Here is a 20,392-nt window from a genome sequence, read left to right as displayed (position 1 = left end):
GAAGATTTACTTCTTCGTATAATGTTCCTCTTCTAATATTTTGGAAGCACTAAATTAGGGAAGCAAGAATCACAGCATTGTTAAAAACGGATATGTGTGGTTCATATATTTTCAAAATTTCAAATTAATTTTTTTTTTTTAATTCTTGTAAACTACACAGATTTTAAATGGATTCCTTCTTTTTTATCTTTCAGCGACGGAAAGAAAATGGCACATTATAAACTATTTTAATTTCATGATAATAATGCCATCTGTTGTTCAAAATTATGCCAAAAAATATTTTGGCCTTTTTTAAAAGTTGGACGACTATTAAATTGTTGTCATTGAAAAAAAATGAATTTTTGAATTTTAAATTGATTCAAAAATTTTTTGTGTAATAATGTTTTCAGATATAATAGTGAGAAATCACCAAAATTCAGTTTACCTTTTAATTAATTAAAATTTCAAAAAAGATTTCCTCCGAAGTGCTAAGGACGAAAATCTTGACAGAATCCTTCAACAAATGTACGGATTTCGCCTCTGTTCAAGCATAGCTACACATTCTGAATACTCCATAATAATTATGCAAATTTGTAGCAGTATTTTAATCTGTATGTGTTTCAATAATCATGGGGTCGCAAAAATGGTATAAAATAACTATAATAGCTTATAAAAAATTGTTTTAAATCAATATATTTTATACGTGGATATGAAAAATTATTATTGCAATTTCCATTTACAATACGGTATCTATTGTAATTTTAAGTATAAAAATAGTTTGTAATTAATAATAAAAGTTTAATAGTAATAAAAGCAAATAATATAAATTATTCATAAGATATTTCATTGAAATTAAATAATCAATATCCCCTACTGACTGCCAAAGGTTGTTAATATTTTTGAAATTGTATTCATTTACATTAAAGCATTTGGACCAATAAAAATTAAGTTGATTAATTAACTCATTGGAAATGATGATTTATAGAATCCATCCATCATTTATAAGGGTTTTTTTACACAAGTGTCTTTTTTATGTAACATAGAGAAAGTATAGTAATTGTCAGAAAATTCAAACATTAGATTTTGATGAATCTCCACGTTTTAACACTTACCGAGCTCGAAAAATACAATTTTGGAAATGTCCGTCTGTCTGCGACAAGGATAAGTCGAAAACGCTTTGAGCTAGACAGATGAAATTTGTTAGACAGTCTTTACATCAAATTTGTAGAATTCTATGAAAAATTGAACAAATTCCGTTCAGAGAAAGTTAGTCTGCCCGGCTGTTCGAATACAATTTAACACGATAACTTTAAAATGAAAAGAGCTAGATGGATGAAATTCGGCACACGTATTTAGCATCTATAGTGTAAACACCTATCAAATTTTGAATCAAACCCAATGAGGGGTCTTTCATTTGTTGGCTGTACTTTCAGAAACGTAAACAGATAACTCAAAAACAAAATGAGTTAAATATATTCAATTTCGTATGGGATTTTTTAACAACTTTCAATCGATTCCGAAAAACGCATTTAAAATACAGATTTGATTTTTGAATGTTATTAATCGCATACCAAAGCTCAGTCGTCAAATAACTAGCCAATGATGGCACGATAGGTTCGGTAAAAATGCTAAATTCATGTCAAAGGTTAATATTTCTTAACTATTGTATGCTAATTCTATGTGCTGCATTCTCTGGTATAACACTTTTATTAGAGAGTATGCGAGAAAGTTTTGGAGAGACCAATCCGCTGGTTTTAACAATAATTTATTTTCGTTTTCCAAAAATAACCAAAATTTCCACAAACATTCTTTCAAACTGTCCTAAAATATTCTAACATATGCAGAATCAATCACTTTTGCTGTTTTCGTCATTTTAACGACTCCAAAACCACTGAAAGAAATCTTGAGAGAGTCTGAATCCCAGAGCTATTTGTAATATAAGTTCATAAATAATGCATGGTAAATTCAAATTATCATCTCATTCCCAAAAGTCTGGTAAATGGATTTGAAGACAGTATTTTTCAAAATGGGAAGTTATCATAATGTATTAATTTTAGATAATTTAGCGTCTAAAATTAAGATAGTAGTGCAAAATTTTTAAAAAAAAAAAGGCAATTTCAGGAATTATAAGAAAAATATAAATAACCTTTTGAAGTTTTCTTCGAAAAATGTCGAAATAAATCGTAATCGCTTGTACAAAATATATCAGTATACAAATTACATACAGAGACTATAGTTAAAATTATTTTATTAAAAGCTGCTTATAACCAAAAATTTTATGTGAAAAATAAGAAACTTTATTGATAATAAAGCCACAAGTTTAGTTATATTAACCCTTTAAAGGGTCATATATGTCTAGTCATATTATGTTAAAATATTTTTAGGCTTGAAATTAGAATAAGAAAAGGGATTCATTTAGCTTATTAGATAAATTTAATTTGATTAACTAATTAATTTGGTTAATTAATAATTAAGTAACAAATAAAGACACATCATTTTGTCTGAGATAAAGAACTGAAGCCTCTAAGTTTCTGACTTACTAAAAAAAAACTTGTCAGAACTTATGCCAACTTACATAATTTCATACAAAGATTGATAAATTTGGTGGGAAGCATACTTCCCACGGCCCTAGAAAGGGTTAGTGTCCCATTTTAAAGCTTTAAAGTAACACTAGTGCTATTTTGGGAAGGACCTCGTAATTCTGAACCTCGGTCGGATGATGAGGATGACATCCCCTGTCACCCCCTCTCCAAGCTTCCACACCACACCAGGAGGAGGCCGTTTGGCCCCGACTCATTTAACGTGCACCAGGCTCGCTTACACGACGGTTGTTCGGTGGATTGAGTCTCGAACCTGAAGTCCTCCAATTCCGAAGCTGACACTTTACCACAAGGCTACCATGGCCCAATAAAGGCACAAAAATATTCTACAATACCGTTACAACAACTTCATGAAATTGTACAGAATTTAGGATATCAAAACTCTCATGGAGATATCGTAAAAAAAACATATTAGAAAAAACATTCGATATTTGGTATTAGGAAAAAACGTCCGACAAAATTTTTAAAATTACCTTTAAATATGGTCACCAAAAAAAGAAAAAATGGCACATGGAAAGAAATTTTCCAGTTAGATTATCAGATTTGTTGTCAGGAAATTCACATTACTAAATTAATTCTGAATATATTTTCAAACATTAGAAATTTTCTTTTTTTCCATTTTCAGGATTACGTTCTTGAAGAAGTTGACGTTCCAGGGAAATGCTGTCCGATCTTTGTGCGACGTCGATGTAAAGATTACGAAGGAATCATTCATGAGGTTAGTTGAATTTTTACATATTTGAAGAAGAAAGAAATCAAATTCATTGCTTTGTCTCATTATATTTGAGAAAAGTTTGGATTTTATAAGTAGAGAAATGAAATTATATTTATATATATGTATAATAAAATACAAATCATTAGATTTTGAAGATTAAATTTAACTACCATTTTCATAAATCATATATATATTTTTGCTACTGAATTCTTAAATTTTATGTTAATGATTAATAAAGCTAATTTAAGTACAAATATCAATTTGTTATAAGCCATCTGAATTAATTAATTTCAATATCAGTTTCAAGAATTAGATATTTATTTGATCCAAAAAAATTCTGTAAATGATGCTCAGCTTCAAAAAAAATATTGGGTTCTTTTCTAATAAACTGAAATCGTTTAATAGATTGAAAACCTTTTTTGTGTTGTTGTTTTAATTTTCGACATTTAAAGCTAAATTTTCTGCTGAGAAGACAAATTTTATCTAAATGTATAAAGCACTAAAAATAATTTTAATTTTTTTGTAAATTATTGGCCCTATACTCATTCAATTGAAAAAATAGTTAAAATTGTAAAAATATACCGAATTTCGTTTTAACCCTTTAAAGGGCCATTTTTTTCTAGTCATATTATGTTAAAATATTTTTAGGCTTGAAATTAGAATAAGAAAAGGGATTCATTTAGCTTATTAGATAAATTTAATTTGATTCATTAATGAATTTGGTTAATTAATAATTAAGTAATAAATCAAGACATCATTTTGTCTGAGATAAAGAACTGAAGCATCTAAGTTTCTGACTTACTAAAAAAATTTGGTGGGAAGCCTACTTCCCACGGCCCTAGAAAGGGTTAAAACTGCACTCTATATTATGAGTGAGATCCTTCAATATCCTTTCTCATGTTTTGTCCAATCGTCCAGATTTAAAAAAGGATTATGTAGTATTTGTAAGCAGTTTTAAAATAAAATTAAAGTATTATATAATGGAAACAATTAACAATCTCTTGACTTCGCAATACTATTTAAACCAAATGGAATACTTATCAGATAAATTTACAGTTGCAAAACCGAATACAAATGCATCACAAAATGTGAAATCATGCTTGTACTTCGTATCGCTAATAAAAATTTAAAAAAATAAAAGAAATATAATTAATTTTTATCGTTTTATATGGTAAAAATATATTGAAAAAAATGTAATAGGAAAAAGCTTTATTCAAGAAACATTAATGTATTTCTGACGAAATTTTTCTTCTGAAGCCTTTAGAATACATTCAGATTTAGCTTAGTTATGACTTCATGAAGATTTTTAATTTACTTTTTTTTATAAGGAGAGTATTTTAATTGGCAAAATATTTCATTTCGAGATTCTGATAAATGTCCGTAGTATTAACTTTTCAAAATATGAAAAAAGAATAATAATAATAACTAGCGTTGTCTGTCTGGGTTCTTTTAATGAGAAGTTTGTGATCTGAGTGTTTTGTATTTCTTAACATAATGAAGAAAGCCGAATATATATTTTGAGTATCGTTTGTCGATTAATTGAAAGCAAAATATGACATAGAATTAAAATTTTAAGGAAAATATCGCTTGACAAATTTCATTTATTAAGATAGTTATCTTTCTGAATTATCCTTTACATTTTTCTCAACCTACAGGCGAACAGATAGTCAAACCTTTGATGGAATTTAATATTAATTTACACTTTAGATGTTAAAACTATATAAAATGTTATCCATTTGGTTAACGTGTTCACTTGCTTCAGGACACACAAGCTTTATAAATGAATTTTGCGCAAAGTTTGATAGGAATATGCAAATTTGGAACTAAGACCACAAAACAAATTTTGACACTCTAACTCAATTGACAATCAGATAGGCATAATTCCAAAAGACATAATAATAATAAAAGTCATAATTGCTCAAGGAGGGCAGAAACTTGGAGATACATCGCAATCTCGAGTTCAAATTTTTCTGCGATTACAATACTTTCTCCTTGTGTTCTTCATATGAGGAAAAAATAAAACCATCTTCAGATGTAACAACATTTAATAGTCAAAAGTATTTTCTTTTTACTTTCTGTAATTTTAAAATTTTTAGAGAAATGTCACTTTGAGAAAATTGTAAAATAACAATGCCTTTTTTTATACTTACGCATCTTAAAGAAATAGTAATGTTCCAATGAAATTAATGTTCAATGGATCTAGAATATTGTATATGTAATGATGGTTTAATTATTAGGTTGGAGAACAATGGACTGATCCAATCAACCCTTGCGTCCATTTCATCTGCGAAGATAACGGTGAAGAAGTCCAGAAAACGAAAATTGTAATGAACTGCACCGAATGTCCAAAGGTAAGAATAATATAATTTTTAGTTAAGAAATATTCACCCGAGGCTAACTATTGCTGCACAATAGAAGACTACCCATATCACCCTTCTCTCTGTCCACGTTCCTTCTGTGCCAAGAGAAGTTTGTGTTTTGATCTCCCTCCACTGTTGCCACTCAAGCCACCTCTTCAACTCTACATTCACTGCATCATCGTCATCTAGCCATTGAAGTATGCATCAAGTCAACTTATATGTCAAGTTACCCCAACTAGCCAGATATATCAGTGGTTGTGCCTGCGTCACCAATGAATTGTGTCTCCTTCAACAACTAGAAAGGCAACTTGACCTCGATGGGGAAATGACAAATAATTGTCTAATCGTGGCAACAATTTGTCTCAACTGTTCACATTGGGACAATACAAAGTCACCAGCAAAAAGACAACTATTTGCGCAATGACTATGTTTGGTCTCGTGTGAGTGTGCCTTTAAAACAGAATTAAAAACAGTAATTTTGTAGAATGATAACATTTTGTAATTATATTTTGGGTAAAAAAAATTCTCAGAATTATATTCTTATCTGCATTTATTTTCATCGCCAAACACACACAAAATATATAAAACTACTAAGAATTAAACTATTTATATAAGAAATAAATCTATAAAAAAATCTATATAAGAGGAAACAACATAGCATATATGCACCTTAAATGTTCAAGTATTTTTGAAAATATTGGAAAAGCATTATGCTTACAGGTCGTTTTGCAGATCTCTTGGGAAGAGATTGTCGATAACATACAACGCTTTCGATGATTCCATTGGGGTAGTATCGCCTTTTAGATAGCTTTACATCTTCGGAAATTCGGTTCTGGATAAACGTTATTGCTTATGAGTCGACTTTCAGTAGATGCTTTCATAAATAAGAACGCCACAATCTGTCTTGTTACTAATAAAAGAACTATAGCTCTCTTTCTCTAACATCTAGTACCTTGTTCTTTATCTTGATGATCTCGCCATGATTTTGTTAAATAATTTATAAGTCGTCGACATTCATATATGACTTTCACTTCATTTATGAGTGAGGTACCCCACAGTTATATACTCTTACACAATATAATGGAGATAAATGTTAATTTCATGAAATATATTGTCTAGGGTTTTAATTCCCTTTGTTACGAATTACAGTGTCTAAGGAGTAGATGGCGCAGTAAGTATTTATTTTATTTTGCATACATCGTATATTCTTTCTAGTACATTGATTACTTCTATAAATACCTCGTGCAATAAACTTGTGTATTTGAGACTTTTAGACTGTTCTCTTAACAAGTAATAGCATAATATGCCGACAAGCTGCAGGTAGTAAGTCTCCTACGCCCTTTTTTTTTACATTTTTAACCAAGAAATTTTCATTTTCAGAACTAAACACTGAAAAATAGATGAAATCATAGGAAAACATTTTTATATTTCAATCTTACAATTTAAAAGTTATCTACTTGGATTTTTCTAAGACACCAAAATCTTTTCTTTCTTCAAATGCATGTTATTCCATGTTTTGTTGTTTTCAAAGAAATCTTCAATTTGCACATTCCCATTATTTCAGACGGCTGTATACATCCCGCCATCTAAAAGACTTGGACAGTGTTGTGGTATCTGTGAAGTAACCAGATGCGAAGACGGTGACGATCTACACGAAATTGGAGAGACCTGGACAAATCCTGAAAATCCTTGCAGGAAAGCAGAATGCATCAAGGAGCATGGGTCAGTGATGACAATATTCACTGCTCAACCTTGTCCAGTCATTCCACAAGACTGTCCAAAGGTAATAATTGAACTGTCACAGTTACAATCTTTTGGAATTCAAAGAATAAATTACTGACATGTATAATCTCCCATTAAAAAAAGCAGTTTTAAGAACATACTGAGAAAGTTTATATTCCATATTCTAATCTTCTTTGCATATAAAAGCATTTTTACACTTGCACTGAACTGGTGGACATTTTCATCCATCATGAAAAATGAATGGTACTTTTCCGTTAGCCGGGCGTAACGAAAAATTGCCAAATAATGTAGAATTCTGCCAAATTTCTTACGCCAAATTCGCGTTTGGTTTATAATCCATTAGCTGGGCGAAAGCGAAAAATCGCCAAATAATGTTGAATTTCGGCAGCTTTTTTACGCCAAATTCACGTTTGGTTCACAATTGGTGACATTTGCGCCAGGCTAACGGAAAAGTACCATTATACCAAATATATCATTCTAAAACTGGCTAAATACGATTTCCTTTTTACTAACATGAATTCAGTGCAGTACTTGTATTGTTCATATTACAAAGCACTTGCAAAGACAGAAATAAACTAACCCTAGGAGAGATAAGAGGAACTCTTAGCCTCTTATTATTTTTAATTATTTTTTATCAGTATAGATCTTAAATTAATTCATAATTTGAACATTGAAATTTTTATGTTTTAATTAAATGTTTTTGGAAATTTCTTTCCCAGAACTTCCTGTCAAAAGTAATTCCATTATATATGTTCACATTCAAACAAGTTGCTTTTCATCGGCATCATTACTCTTAACACATGGATATTTTCCCTCGTCCTTAATATATTTGGATTCATTAACTAGAAAGGAATTTCAATGTTTAAAATTCAAGTTTTGAAGAATATAGATATGTTCAAATTCTATACAGTCTACAGTAAATTGCAAGTGAGTCAGAGGAACACAAAATGAGATTAACCTTCATTTTGGGCATAAATTTATTCCTTGGATCTTCCAGGTGCTGGCTGTTGCATCTTAAGACATTATATCATTTTCTAAATTTATTTGATAAAAAAAATTGAGCCCTTTTATGATAAAATATTCAAACAGTAATCGTTCCCCAAAAAAAATTTTGAAGTATGAAATAAGCAGATTTTAATTCTATATCGAATCGTTTGATGAGCAGTTCCTTGCATTAATTTTTTTTGTTTATATTTCTTGAGTGTACCAGCGTAAGGAATTTTTTTTATACCGAATAGAAATTATTTTAAATTTTAACTATGGTTACTCTTTTTTTTTTTTTTTTTTTCATTTTTAGAGTTCTTTTATTTTATTTGCAGGACAAAATAATTTGGGATGAAAATGGCTGTTGTGAAATATGTAATTTAACAAGTGGTAAGTAAAGATATATTAATTTCATCGATAAAATCAATTTCAATATCAAAATGGAAACATTTACTTCATATGCCTTACCTTTATTCTTGGCATAATAACAAGGGAATATGATCTATCGAAGTAGAATATTTTTTTCTCCTTATCATTATCGGTCGTTTTCCAAAGGTAGTAGTACAATCTTTTCGCCCCCTATTGACATTTTGTAACACCTGCAACTTTACAACATAAACCACATCTAGTTCAATTACCAAAGGAGGAGCTGATAAAGACTATGTTGACATTAACTGCGATTTTATCTTAGGCAAAGGAAACAGAGCACTTTATATCTGTGAACTTTTTGTACCAGTCAAGAGAGCACCCAATATTTTCCTTTTTTCCTTCAATATCTTACTGAAAATCCAAAATGTGTCGGTGGATTGTACTGTAAAAAGTTCAATAGGCTCAGTAAAGCATAACGATGCTTATTCTATGCAAAATTACAAAGCACAAACACTTACAAAGGGTACACAAAACAGCTCTTGCAGAAGTCAACAACACAAAGGCAGCAAATCTCTATTAAAGTGATCAGAGAGAACTCTAAAGAGAAATTTCTTTCAACAATTCACTTGAGTTCAATTCAATTACTGACACTTCTCATGTGCGCAACTCCATTTTTATACGAACAACCTGAACGGGCATCGAATGTTCTAGAACAGATGTTGAAATTCGAGTCCTAATAAAGCTATCTCCATGATTTTCGAATATTCCGAGTCCTTCATTTTTGTCCCCAAAGTCACTAAACTCATCACCAAGCTTGCTGTCAAGACAGGAGGTCTTGACTCTGCATCCATTAGATCTATAAAAACTCTTTCTTACCGGAAAACTAACTACTCAGAGAAGCAATATTACAAACTCGTAGCAAATGGTTTGGATTTTTTTCATTTTGAAATTAATGTTTCAAACTTGTTCTATGTAACATAATCTTAATAAATCATAGTTACGCTAATTGGAATAGTTAATGAACCTAAGACAATTCCCAATATAATTTGGCTTTACAAAATGGCATTAGAGTGCAAATGTTTTGCTTCCATGTTATCCATTAAAGTAAATGCTCGGACATCCATACTTAGTATACCTGGAACCCATCCCATGCTCCGCAGAGATATTTTACATTATTTACTGAATTAGAGGCAATTATGCTTTTATATTCATTTCTTCAAGTCTCTCTAATAAAAATTGTATCAAATTTCAAATAAATTAAAATGCATATCGCTATATTCAAATTTAATATGAGTAGAAAGCTATAAGCGATTGCTTAATGGATGCCGTAACACATTTCTGTGCCTCTTGGAGCAATAGAAAAGAACTCCTTCATCCACTTCCGTTTTAAGTCATTATATAGAATATCAATACTAGTTTTTATAATAAAATTCTGTCCTTTTTATCTCAATTATTTTAAGTGCATAATTAACATATTTATTGACAGTATTGTAGCAAACGGGAACAACTGGATATAGATGCCTCTGGTATAATTCGTATAGCCATAGAAATAAAATAATAGTGTTTTTGTGTCAATTTTAAAGTAAAACGTTAAAAACATGACAAAATTTTAACTAATACTTAATTTTATTTTTATTTGCTAAACCACTGATGACTGCAAGAAAGAAATCAGAGGAAAAATCAAAATATGCACTAGTCACCACTTATCATCATTACGCCACTTTTTACTGTCGTATAATGTCAACTTGACTTTTCGTTTACTGAATGACAGTACCTATTTATTCAATGCTATCATATTTGTATTTTCCAGAGGTCCACTGCAGCTCAGCACCCATACCGGAAGAAGACACAATAGGATTTTTTACATTTCCAGATGAAAGTCATGGTGGAATGTGCGTAAATGAAAAACCAGTACCAAATGTTTTACAGTGCGCTGGTGCATGCCACTCTAGATCCTACTATTCATTAGGTAACAATTACCACTTGTATAATTTAATTGCAAAATAACCTAGCCGCTTTTGGTGACCAACTGGTTGACTGCATTTGATTTCAAATGAATATCTTACGCATATCTTAATGTTCATGATTTCCTCAAAGATATATTTTTAAGAAACTAATTGCTATATACATTAAAATCCAATTATGTTAATGGACATAAATCTGCTTTGCTATATGAAAATATAGCAAATATATATTTTGCTATATATACTTTGCTATAATTATATATATTATTAATATTAAAATTATATATATTAATAATTTGCTATACTTTGTTATATATATTTTGCTAAATGAAATTTAATCATTGTGAAGATTTCATATAGCATCATAATATCTTGAGAAATGTAACTTTCTAGGTACTCTATCTTCCAAATTCACGATGTCTTTTTCGGTAACATAATTTTACTTCCTAATTTCTCATTTTAACTTCATAGAAAAAAGAATCTTTTACATGTATTTAAAATATATGCGATTAAATATTTCATGAAACAGTAAAACCTATTTAAGTATTGTTACAGAAAAAAATTTAAAAAAAACAAAAAACAGCTGTCGATATTGATGAAAACTTTGCATAATAACAAAACTGGAATCATAAAAAGTCAATTGTTTTCAATTTTAGAATAATTCAGGAATCATTTTTAAGCCGTTATATTTTTGGAAGTTATTGCTCAAACGCACCATCATCTTAATGAAATTTAATATTTTTTAAATGACTTTCTTGATATCAGCAATTTCTATTCTCCAAAATACATGTACACCAAATTTGGTGGCTCATTGTCAAACTGACTGGTTTGTAGAGCACCAAAAACAAATGTTCTATTCTATTAGTAGTAGAATTTATTCGGCTTTAATATTTCAAAAAAATTCATTCTGAATCTATATAAGAAGTGCAAAAACTATAAACCTTTCGGCAAAGTGCTTTTTTAATTTTATTTGAATTATATTGATCAGAACATTTTAGTTCCAAAACTATACATTATTTCCTGATTAACTTATTCAAATGCCTTGGTTCAAAAGTGAAATGATCTCAAATGATTTTTCTAACAACATTCAATTTTTCAAAGAGAGAATATGAGTAATTAAAACCTTTGATTAGCCCATTCTGGTTCAAGCATTTCGTTTTTACTTGTTATATACGTTATGAAAGACCAGGGTATAAATAATTTGGAATAAAAAATATTCGTTCATTTTCGACCATTAGATGGTACTTTTCTCGAAAATTAAAGCAAGTACAAGACTGATTAAAAATATTTAAAATGCCAGCGTTCATTGGTGGAATTTTCGAATACTATTCCTAAAATAATGCATTTTCAAGTAACAGCAGAAAATAATGGATAAATGTAAATATAAATTAATTAATTTAAGGGAAAAAATTTAAAATTTGTGAATTGCTTATAATTTGTTAGATTGCGACATTTACAAAAATATTTAGAACTGGCCTTCAACTCTAAAATTTTCTCGAATTTATAATATATTCTGCGCTAAAGGTTTTACTATAATTTCGTTTTTGATCTCTATTAAATTTTTTAAAGTTCTTTTTTATAATATTTGTGACTTAATATAATTATTAGATTATTAAACATAAAAATATATTATGGAAAGTTACTTCTTCCTCCGTATTACATTATTTATCAAGCAATTTTACATTTCAAACCCTCAGTATCACAGATTCATTCATTATTATACAACAAATATAAACTCTCCAAAGCTATGTTTTTATCTAAATCTCTTTCCTGTTCGCATAGACAGAATTTTATAAAAGAACTCATTTTTACTCCTGTCCTGATGTATGCTGGAGTTGCAAATTTTGTACAACTGCGAAATCTCGATAAAAATATACTATTGTAATATTTTTGAAATTAATTAAATTCTGATTACTTAACCGTGGCGCCATCTGGTAGTGAAATTGAGAAAAAAACTGTTTACAAGAATTCAGAATGTTTAAAATAATTATAAATCAACAAATAAAACATCTTTTTAAAAAGTCTTTTTAACATACAAAAGTGTTTTTATTTATTTATTACTTTTGCAGAGGATGGCGATTTCAAAGACACATGCAAATGTTGCAAAGTGAATATCACAGTACCCAGAACAATTGACCTAATATGCCCTGATGGAAACTATATCAAAAAGACTTTCATGCAACCTGAAACTTGCCAATGCTCCAAATGTGCTCCAAAATCTACACCCGAAGTTGAAAGATTAACAAAGCAATTTAAATCATGGGAACAGTCTCAAGATAAATATGATCAATTTGATATCGGACAGTTATCAAGAGGCCAACGCGAAGAGGAGATTAATCCTTTCCAGCAACTAGAACAAGACCAACAAGTACAGCAGCAGCCTGATTTTGATGACATTTTTGACATACAGCAACAGCAAAATGATTATGACATCTTTGACTCATTTCAGCAAGTTCAGCAAGATCGTAAATGAAAGCTGCAGTCAGAAATGAGATTTTAAGATTTTAGTTTTAAGTTATTCCAAGAATAATTTCTTATTACAAATCTTTCATGTATTTAATTCATTCTGGAAAAATGAAAGATGTTAGTGATATCATATAAATCTCAGACTGTAAAATATTAAATATTTGTCCAAAAAAAAAAGAAGTTTGTGTGTGGATTTTTTCATACATTGCATACATCATTAGAAAAGAATTAATTGTCATTCAAATACAATTTTGCGAGTTAACACATGTTAATAATGATGGAACAAATTTTTAAACGATCAGATAATTCTTTATTTACTTAGATTTCACATCTTATTGCTTGCTTTCTCTATGCTTTATTTAATTCAAATATAACTGTGTTTTCTGCTTAAAATATATCAAAATTTTAAAAAATGAATCCATGCATACATTAAACCTTTTGGAAGTAATTAACAAAAATTCTGTAGAGTGGAATGAATTGAACATTTTTAACCGAAATTTCTAAAATTTAATACTCTTATATTCTTTTTTTTTTCTAAAACTCTAATTTTACTAGTAGACAAGCAATGTCATATTAGAATATCTGCTATATCATATTTGAAGCTGTAGTGCATGGAAGCTGATTTCTAACACCAATAGCGAAACAATATTATACAAAATTCGGGAAATATTATGAATACTAAAGAATACTGAATATCGTATAAACAATATGTGACAATATTCAAAAGCCAATGAAAATTTTTTAAGTAAAGTAAAATTTTGTAACAAAAATAAGTTGTAGCTCAATAACTCATTTAATTTTAAACTTTAGAAAATTGTTTCAAGTAATTTTTTTGGGATATTGAATGCCAAATATTGTATAATATTAAAACAATATTGAAAATTTTACATTAAACAACGCCAAACAATATAGTGAAAACTATATTATAAATTCTTAAATGAACAATATTGTGAAAACTATATTATAAATTCTTAAATGAACAATATTGTGAAAACTATATTGAAAATTCTACATTCTGCAACTTGGATCAACGTTGTGATTATGCTGTTGTAAAATTAATATTTAAAAAATACGATATAATAATATATTATTCATTTTTATGTGTTTGACTGGAAATACTCAAACAACCTGATAATTTTTTTAATATCTTAATTTTAATTTTTCGCACTCATTTAAAAAAACATCACATTTTTAATAAAAGTTCCAGCTTACTCTTTTTTTATTTAAACTAAAATAAATTAATGTTTGAAAGTGAAAAAAAATTAAGGAAATTAAATGAAGTAAAATAAAAACTAATAATTACGTATAGGTAGGAAGTTAAAAATTTCCTTTTGAAAAATTCATCCAACTTTTGCTATAAATAGAACGTACCAAATTATTTTAAACTTTTTCTTAATACTAAATTTTCGTGTTTCGTAAAATAAAAAAACAGCAAGTAGTTTCATAAAAACATTTTTTTTAATGATTCCTATATTTGAAAGCTATTGCTTTTGAAGCTCATTTCTATAACATATTCTAATAACAAATTTTAGTAACGAGTGAAATCGCTTTCTTTTTTACTTTAAATCATGTTTTCAGCATGAATTTTTTTTAATCATTAAATTAAAAGGACGATACAAAAATAAAAGGAAAGTGAACGATATTCCAATCAAATCAAATGTACAATGACCATAATCGAAAAGCTGATGGCCTCGCCAACTCAATTGATAAGACGCCGCTTTCAAATCAAAAAGTCCAGGATACACGTCTCAAAATACACGTCTTAATACAAATATAGAAAATTTAAATTGAAAATTAATTAAAAGATGTGCTGATAACTTTTTTTCAAGCTCAAAAAGTTAATTGGAACTAATTTTAAGAATATTTGTAGCATTGGAGTCAACTTCGTTAATACAGGGGAAACTATACTGTATAATATTGGAATTCGATATTGATTAATATAACAAGAGTTTTATATGTTACACCGTTTCAATATAGTTTTTTTTTTTTTCAAATTTTTATAATATTATTACGACTTGGAAAAAGGAAATAAGCATTGCTTTTTGAAATTCGCAATCAAACCATTAAAAAATTTTCCTACAAAGTTCACATACATAAAAAGCAAAATTGGTATTTGTTTATATTTACAGCTTTCAGGCTGACATGCCTACTTTCAGATAACGCCAAAATCCCCAAACTCCATTATACATAAAATGTCAAATGTAAAAGGTCATCAACGATCACCAAAGTTACTGGGAACTTTTATTGGCGACGATTTGCATTTTTTGGCGATCTATCGCAAAAATTATCGATTTATTATTATTTATCCCCCTTTGTTTTAATACAAAAAAATACACCGAAATTAAATTTACTTACGTACACATGACTCAAATAAAAGACTACTAACACAATATTATATATATATATATAATGTTATTTTGTTTGAAGCAGAACGCAGGTTCGAAGTAGTGAAGAGACATTTTGGATTTTTAATTTCGATTTATTCTCTCTCGGGAGACAGGTATGATTTATTTACAAGAAGACGCAGCGCGACACAAAAGCAGAATTAAGAAGGGAGGAACGAAACGAATGATCACTAATCTTATATAACATGGGATTTTCTGCCACGCGCCAATTCATTACACGTGGTGACCTTTGAGAAGGGCAACGGAAGTATCACTTTGACTCGATACGTAGATTGATGGCGCAGTACTTTTTACACAGCTTCAGTTGAATTAATTAAACCGACAGTGGAATTGGATCAAGAAATAAGAGAATGAAATTACTATGGGCTAAATTAAGATAAAGCTTTGAAAATTAATTTGGTTTAAATTAAGAGTTTAAAATATCATTACATATACATATTATATATATATATATATATATATATATATACATGGAATGAATGGCGTACATTTGTCCCATTAATAATTAATCGATCACTTTCTCAGTAAGGTTAAAAGGCGCACTTCAAAAGACACTTGCAACCCTGATTTTTTATATATAACTGAAATACTTTTCCCACGGGCCCTGTATGATTGCTAATAAGTTCTTTTGACCATGTGATACAGCTTTTGAAGGGAACTTTCTTGTTGCGGAAAAAATGTATTCACCCTGGTTACTGTTCATGAGCACTAATTCCCTATTCAAGAGACAAAATGTAATGATTTCCTCATTTTTTACTTTATCGTATACGTGGTATAGAGAAAGTATAGTAATCGTCAAAAAATGCAAGCTCGAGAGTAACGAATATCCACGTTTCAGACCTCCAAGAATTAGAAAAAAATATTTTTGGAAAGTGTCCATCCGCCGTCTATGGCATAGATAACTAAAAATCGCTTTCAGCTAGCTGGACGAAATTTGGTATACGATATTTGCACCGAATTTGTAAATTTCGATTAAATTTTAAGCAAAATCTGTTCAGAGCAAGTCCGTCTGTCCGGCTGTTTGAATATAATTTAACACTATAACTACAAAATGAAGAGAGTTAGATGAATAAAATTTGATAAACAGATTTAGCATCTATAGTGTAAACACCTATCAAATTTTGAGCCAAATCCAAAAAGGGGAAAAAGGGGATGTCGGTCTGTACTTTCAGAAACATTTAATCAGAAGAACCCCAAAATGCAGTGACGAATATATCAAATTCGGTATGTGACTTTGTGACTACAAATGAGTTCTGTGTCACATTTTTTTTTTCAATCAATCTCGAAAAATATGTTTAAAATACAAATTCTATTTTTAGATACTATTACCCGAACGCCAGAGATTAGTCGCCAAAAAATTGGCCAAAGACCACACCATCATTTCGTAAAAATGCTACATCCACGCCAAAAGTTATTATTTCATAACAATCGTACACCAACGCCATCCAAGGCGCTCTCTGGAATAATGCTTCTTTTAGAGAGTATGCGTGAAAGTTTTGAGAAAACCACTATCGCTGGTGTATTATTATTATTTTTAGAGGATTCACCTTACTGCTTTGTTTAGTTGACTTAAATATTTTTTTTTAAAAAAAAATGATAATAAATAGAATATTTTATCAGTAATTTGCTTATCTCGAAAAGCAACATCTGATTAGGGATTACACAGATATTGATTATTAAGACAACAATAGCGATTTTCTTCTTACAACAGTCGATTCAATAATAATGAATACCCACGAATGCAAAATAAATTTTCTTTTAGAAAACATACAAAGAATTATTTGCGTACTCATTTAATATATGGCTCAGTTTTGGTTTCCCGAAACACACAAACTAATACATACAAATTGTCTGATTAGAAGACAAACAGCATAATATCTGCAAGTTGATCAATTCTGAATAATCACAAATTATAGTAAATTATTAGCTCTATACTTCTAACCTCGATTTCTCGTCTATAGGCGTATTTTTTACACCTGTTATGTGGGAGCATACAGTTCGGGGAATGGGATTTTTGATGTCTCGATAACTTTAGCCAATCGCCAAACGTTAGCCAGACCATGGGTCATAGAAGACTATCTACCAAATACCTTATCTTTCAAATAGAGACAGAAGGATACATTCTAAATATAAGAAAGAAAAATTAAAGTGAAATAGACGATCGCAAATTTCAAGTAATCATGTGAGAACATTATTATTTTTAAGTCATTATTTGTCTTAATTAATTTAAGTCGTTTGACAGTTTGAAACAATCACGATAACTTCTCTTTCGCTCTCTATCCCTCCCCCGCCTCTCTCTCTCTCTTTATATTATATATATATATATATTATATATATATATATATATATATATATATTTAAACTTTCATTTCCAATTTTTCTAGCTGGCAAACAAAGTTTTGGAGATCGACTGATTTTGTAATGAAATAACAATATAGTTCTACGTCAACCTTTTAAAGACGAATCTGCTGTCAAAGAAGCGTACGTAATAATAAAGCAGTACTAGTAAAAGCAGGACAACCTTTTAAAAATGTATCTGCTTTCAAAACAGGCTCCTCAATCTCAGGAGACACCCGAGCACAAGTCAAACCTGATTGGTTCGTTTGATCACATGACTTCAAATTATACGTCATGGGAAATCTTCTGTTGGCTATTTATCTTCCCTTTTGGCAATTAGATGCGTACTTTGGAGAAATTAATTTGGGAATAGATATAAGTACTGTAGTATTTTGGTTTTGTAATTCAGTTGATTAAAATTTTACACTCACATCTGTTTTATAATAAAGCGGATATAGAAGAAATCAGGGTCTGCTACATGTTTCTAAGTTTATTTACAAGTACACATGCATATTTTTTTGGAAAATATTATATGAAATAAATTAATTGTATAACTGAAATTTTTCTTGAATCCTTATTTTCAATTTTCTTTTATTTTCAAATCGAAAATTCCTTACACCCAAAATGTGAGATATATAATTTAAACCTAACAATACTAAGGATGTATGAACTTCATTCTTTGTTGCATGTTGACTATAGTTTCTAACTTTATTCCAGCTTAAAAAAGTAATTGAAGTAGTAAAAGTAAAAAGAAAAAAACTCAATTTTTTTTATTAAAAAATATTAATTTTCAATTTAAATTACAATTGTTTTTATTTTCAAAAAATAAACCACGTAACGATTATGGCAATTAATGAAACTAATACTTTAAATAAAATATTAATTATGAAAGCATAAGAAAATTTACCTAAATTATGTATTAAATTTAAGTAGTGAAGATTTCTGAATAATTCTTTTTCTTCTTTATTACAGAAGATGCAACCAGATCTTTCCTAAATAAAAATTTTGCCTGAAAATTGTTATTTGAGCAATTTTGAGCAATTTTAACTCTTTAAAAATTTAATTGAGAAAGAACATTGTTGCATTACAGGCACAATTTTTAGTAATCGAATGAACATTGTTGATGATTGTCAGTGTAAAATTTAAAGCAATGGGCATCATTTGCTGTTATTAAACTTAAAAAGAAATCGATAACATAACTAGTTACCTTTTATTACCATAAGGGTTAATCAAGTTTGGAGTATAGAGGACAATTTTTCTTTTAATATCTTAATAAATAAACTTGTATAAACGATTATGAATAACAATAGCATAATAGACAATACTTTCAAATTTAAAATTGCTGTTTCCTTTGACTCTTCATATATATATTGAAGGCACTGGTATTGTAACTAAAACTCTTATTGCCTTGAGGTATTCCCTGTCCTCAAGATAGCCATGCATTAAATGGGCTGAGTATTAAAGCATAAAAAAAATTATATGCATTTTTATGAAAAAAATAGAATTACTTTTCTTTTTATTGAGAATGATTTTCATAGTTTTAAAAAACTTTACATATTTTGGATTAAAAAAAAAGAAGAAAGTTCCCAAAATACAAAACCTTTTCATTTCATCAAATAAAGCTTTATATAATTAAAAAAGTTTATAAATGCTGTCTTTCAATAAAACTGAAATGCACAAATCTACAAAACTTTCACTGGATCCAGTTTAACATATATGTTCGGAACTAAAGGCAATAACTTAACAGGGAGAAGCTCTTATTTCTATATTTGAAAAGAAAATATTATGAACTGGGTTTTTTTATATAATGTGTTTTTTTATAAAATTCTGCGCTGCATAACGCACACTTGGGTTCCATGTTTATTGCTTATCCTTGCAATACGGAACAATGCTTACCGCTTCGCAGATAAAAATTGGTTACTGTAAAATTGGCGGGAAACGAATTTGGCGGTTTTCAATTCACTGATCTGACAAACCAATCAGATTCGACTTGTGCTCGGGTGTCTCCTGAGATTGAGGTGCCTGTATATTGTTATAGTCAAAAAAATTCGAACGTGACATTTTCGCGGTTCTTCATAATTCAGACTTCCCTAAGTCTAAAAGACGAAGTTTTGGAAGTGTATCTATCTATCGCTTTGTCTGTGAACAAACACAATACCTCAAAAATGCTTAAAGCTAGATAACCGAAATTCGGTATGCAGTTTTTACATCAAATGTGTAGATATTTATCAAATTTTGAACGAAATCAATTCTGAGGAAATTTGTCTTTCCGGCAGTCGGAATACAAATTAACACAATAAATACAAAACGAAAAAGAATTAAATGGATAAAATTGAGTACTAAGATTTGCCATCTAAAATAAATATATATATCAAAAATTGGAACCCGATCGGTCAAAGAATCAATTTTTACTTTTGCGGTCTGTACATTTACTTGCATATAAACGCGATCATTCAAAAGCGCAGTGACA

General features: G+C 29.2%; 1 protein-coding gene across 2 annotated transcripts in view; it reads left to right on the top strand.

Moving 5' to 3' along the window:
- LOC129981119 (uncharacterized) overlaps positions 1-13,351 on the top strand; it is a 472,677-nt gene extending 459,326 nt beyond the window's left edge. For both annotated transcript variants that reach the window (XM_056091801.1, XM_056091800.1), the window contains 6 exons: positions 3,205-3,297; positions 5,532-5,645; positions 7,219-7,437; positions 8,717-8,771; positions 10,561-10,719; positions 12,784-13,351. In XM_056091801.1, the coding sequence (XP_055947776.1) occupies positions 3,205-3,297; positions 5,532-5,645; positions 7,219-7,437; positions 8,717-8,771; positions 10,561-10,719; positions 12,784-13,187 (1,044 nt within the window). In that variant the 3' untranslated portion in view covers positions 13,188-13,351. The remainder of the gene's footprint in view (positions 1-3,204; positions 3,298-5,531; positions 5,646-7,218; positions 7,438-8,716; positions 8,772-10,560; positions 10,720-12,783) is intronic.
- Positions 13,352-20,392: the final 7,041 nt, after the last annotated feature.

The sequence above is a fragment of the Argiope bruennichi genome, chromosome 8, assembly GCF_947563725.1.
Source record: "Argiope bruennichi chromosome 8, qqArgBrue1.1, whole genome shotgun sequence".
Taxonomy (NCBI): domain Eukaryota; kingdom Metazoa; phylum Arthropoda; class Arachnida; order Araneae; family Araneidae; genus Argiope; species Argiope bruennichi.
This window is presented reverse-complemented; position numbering and strand designations above follow the sequence as displayed.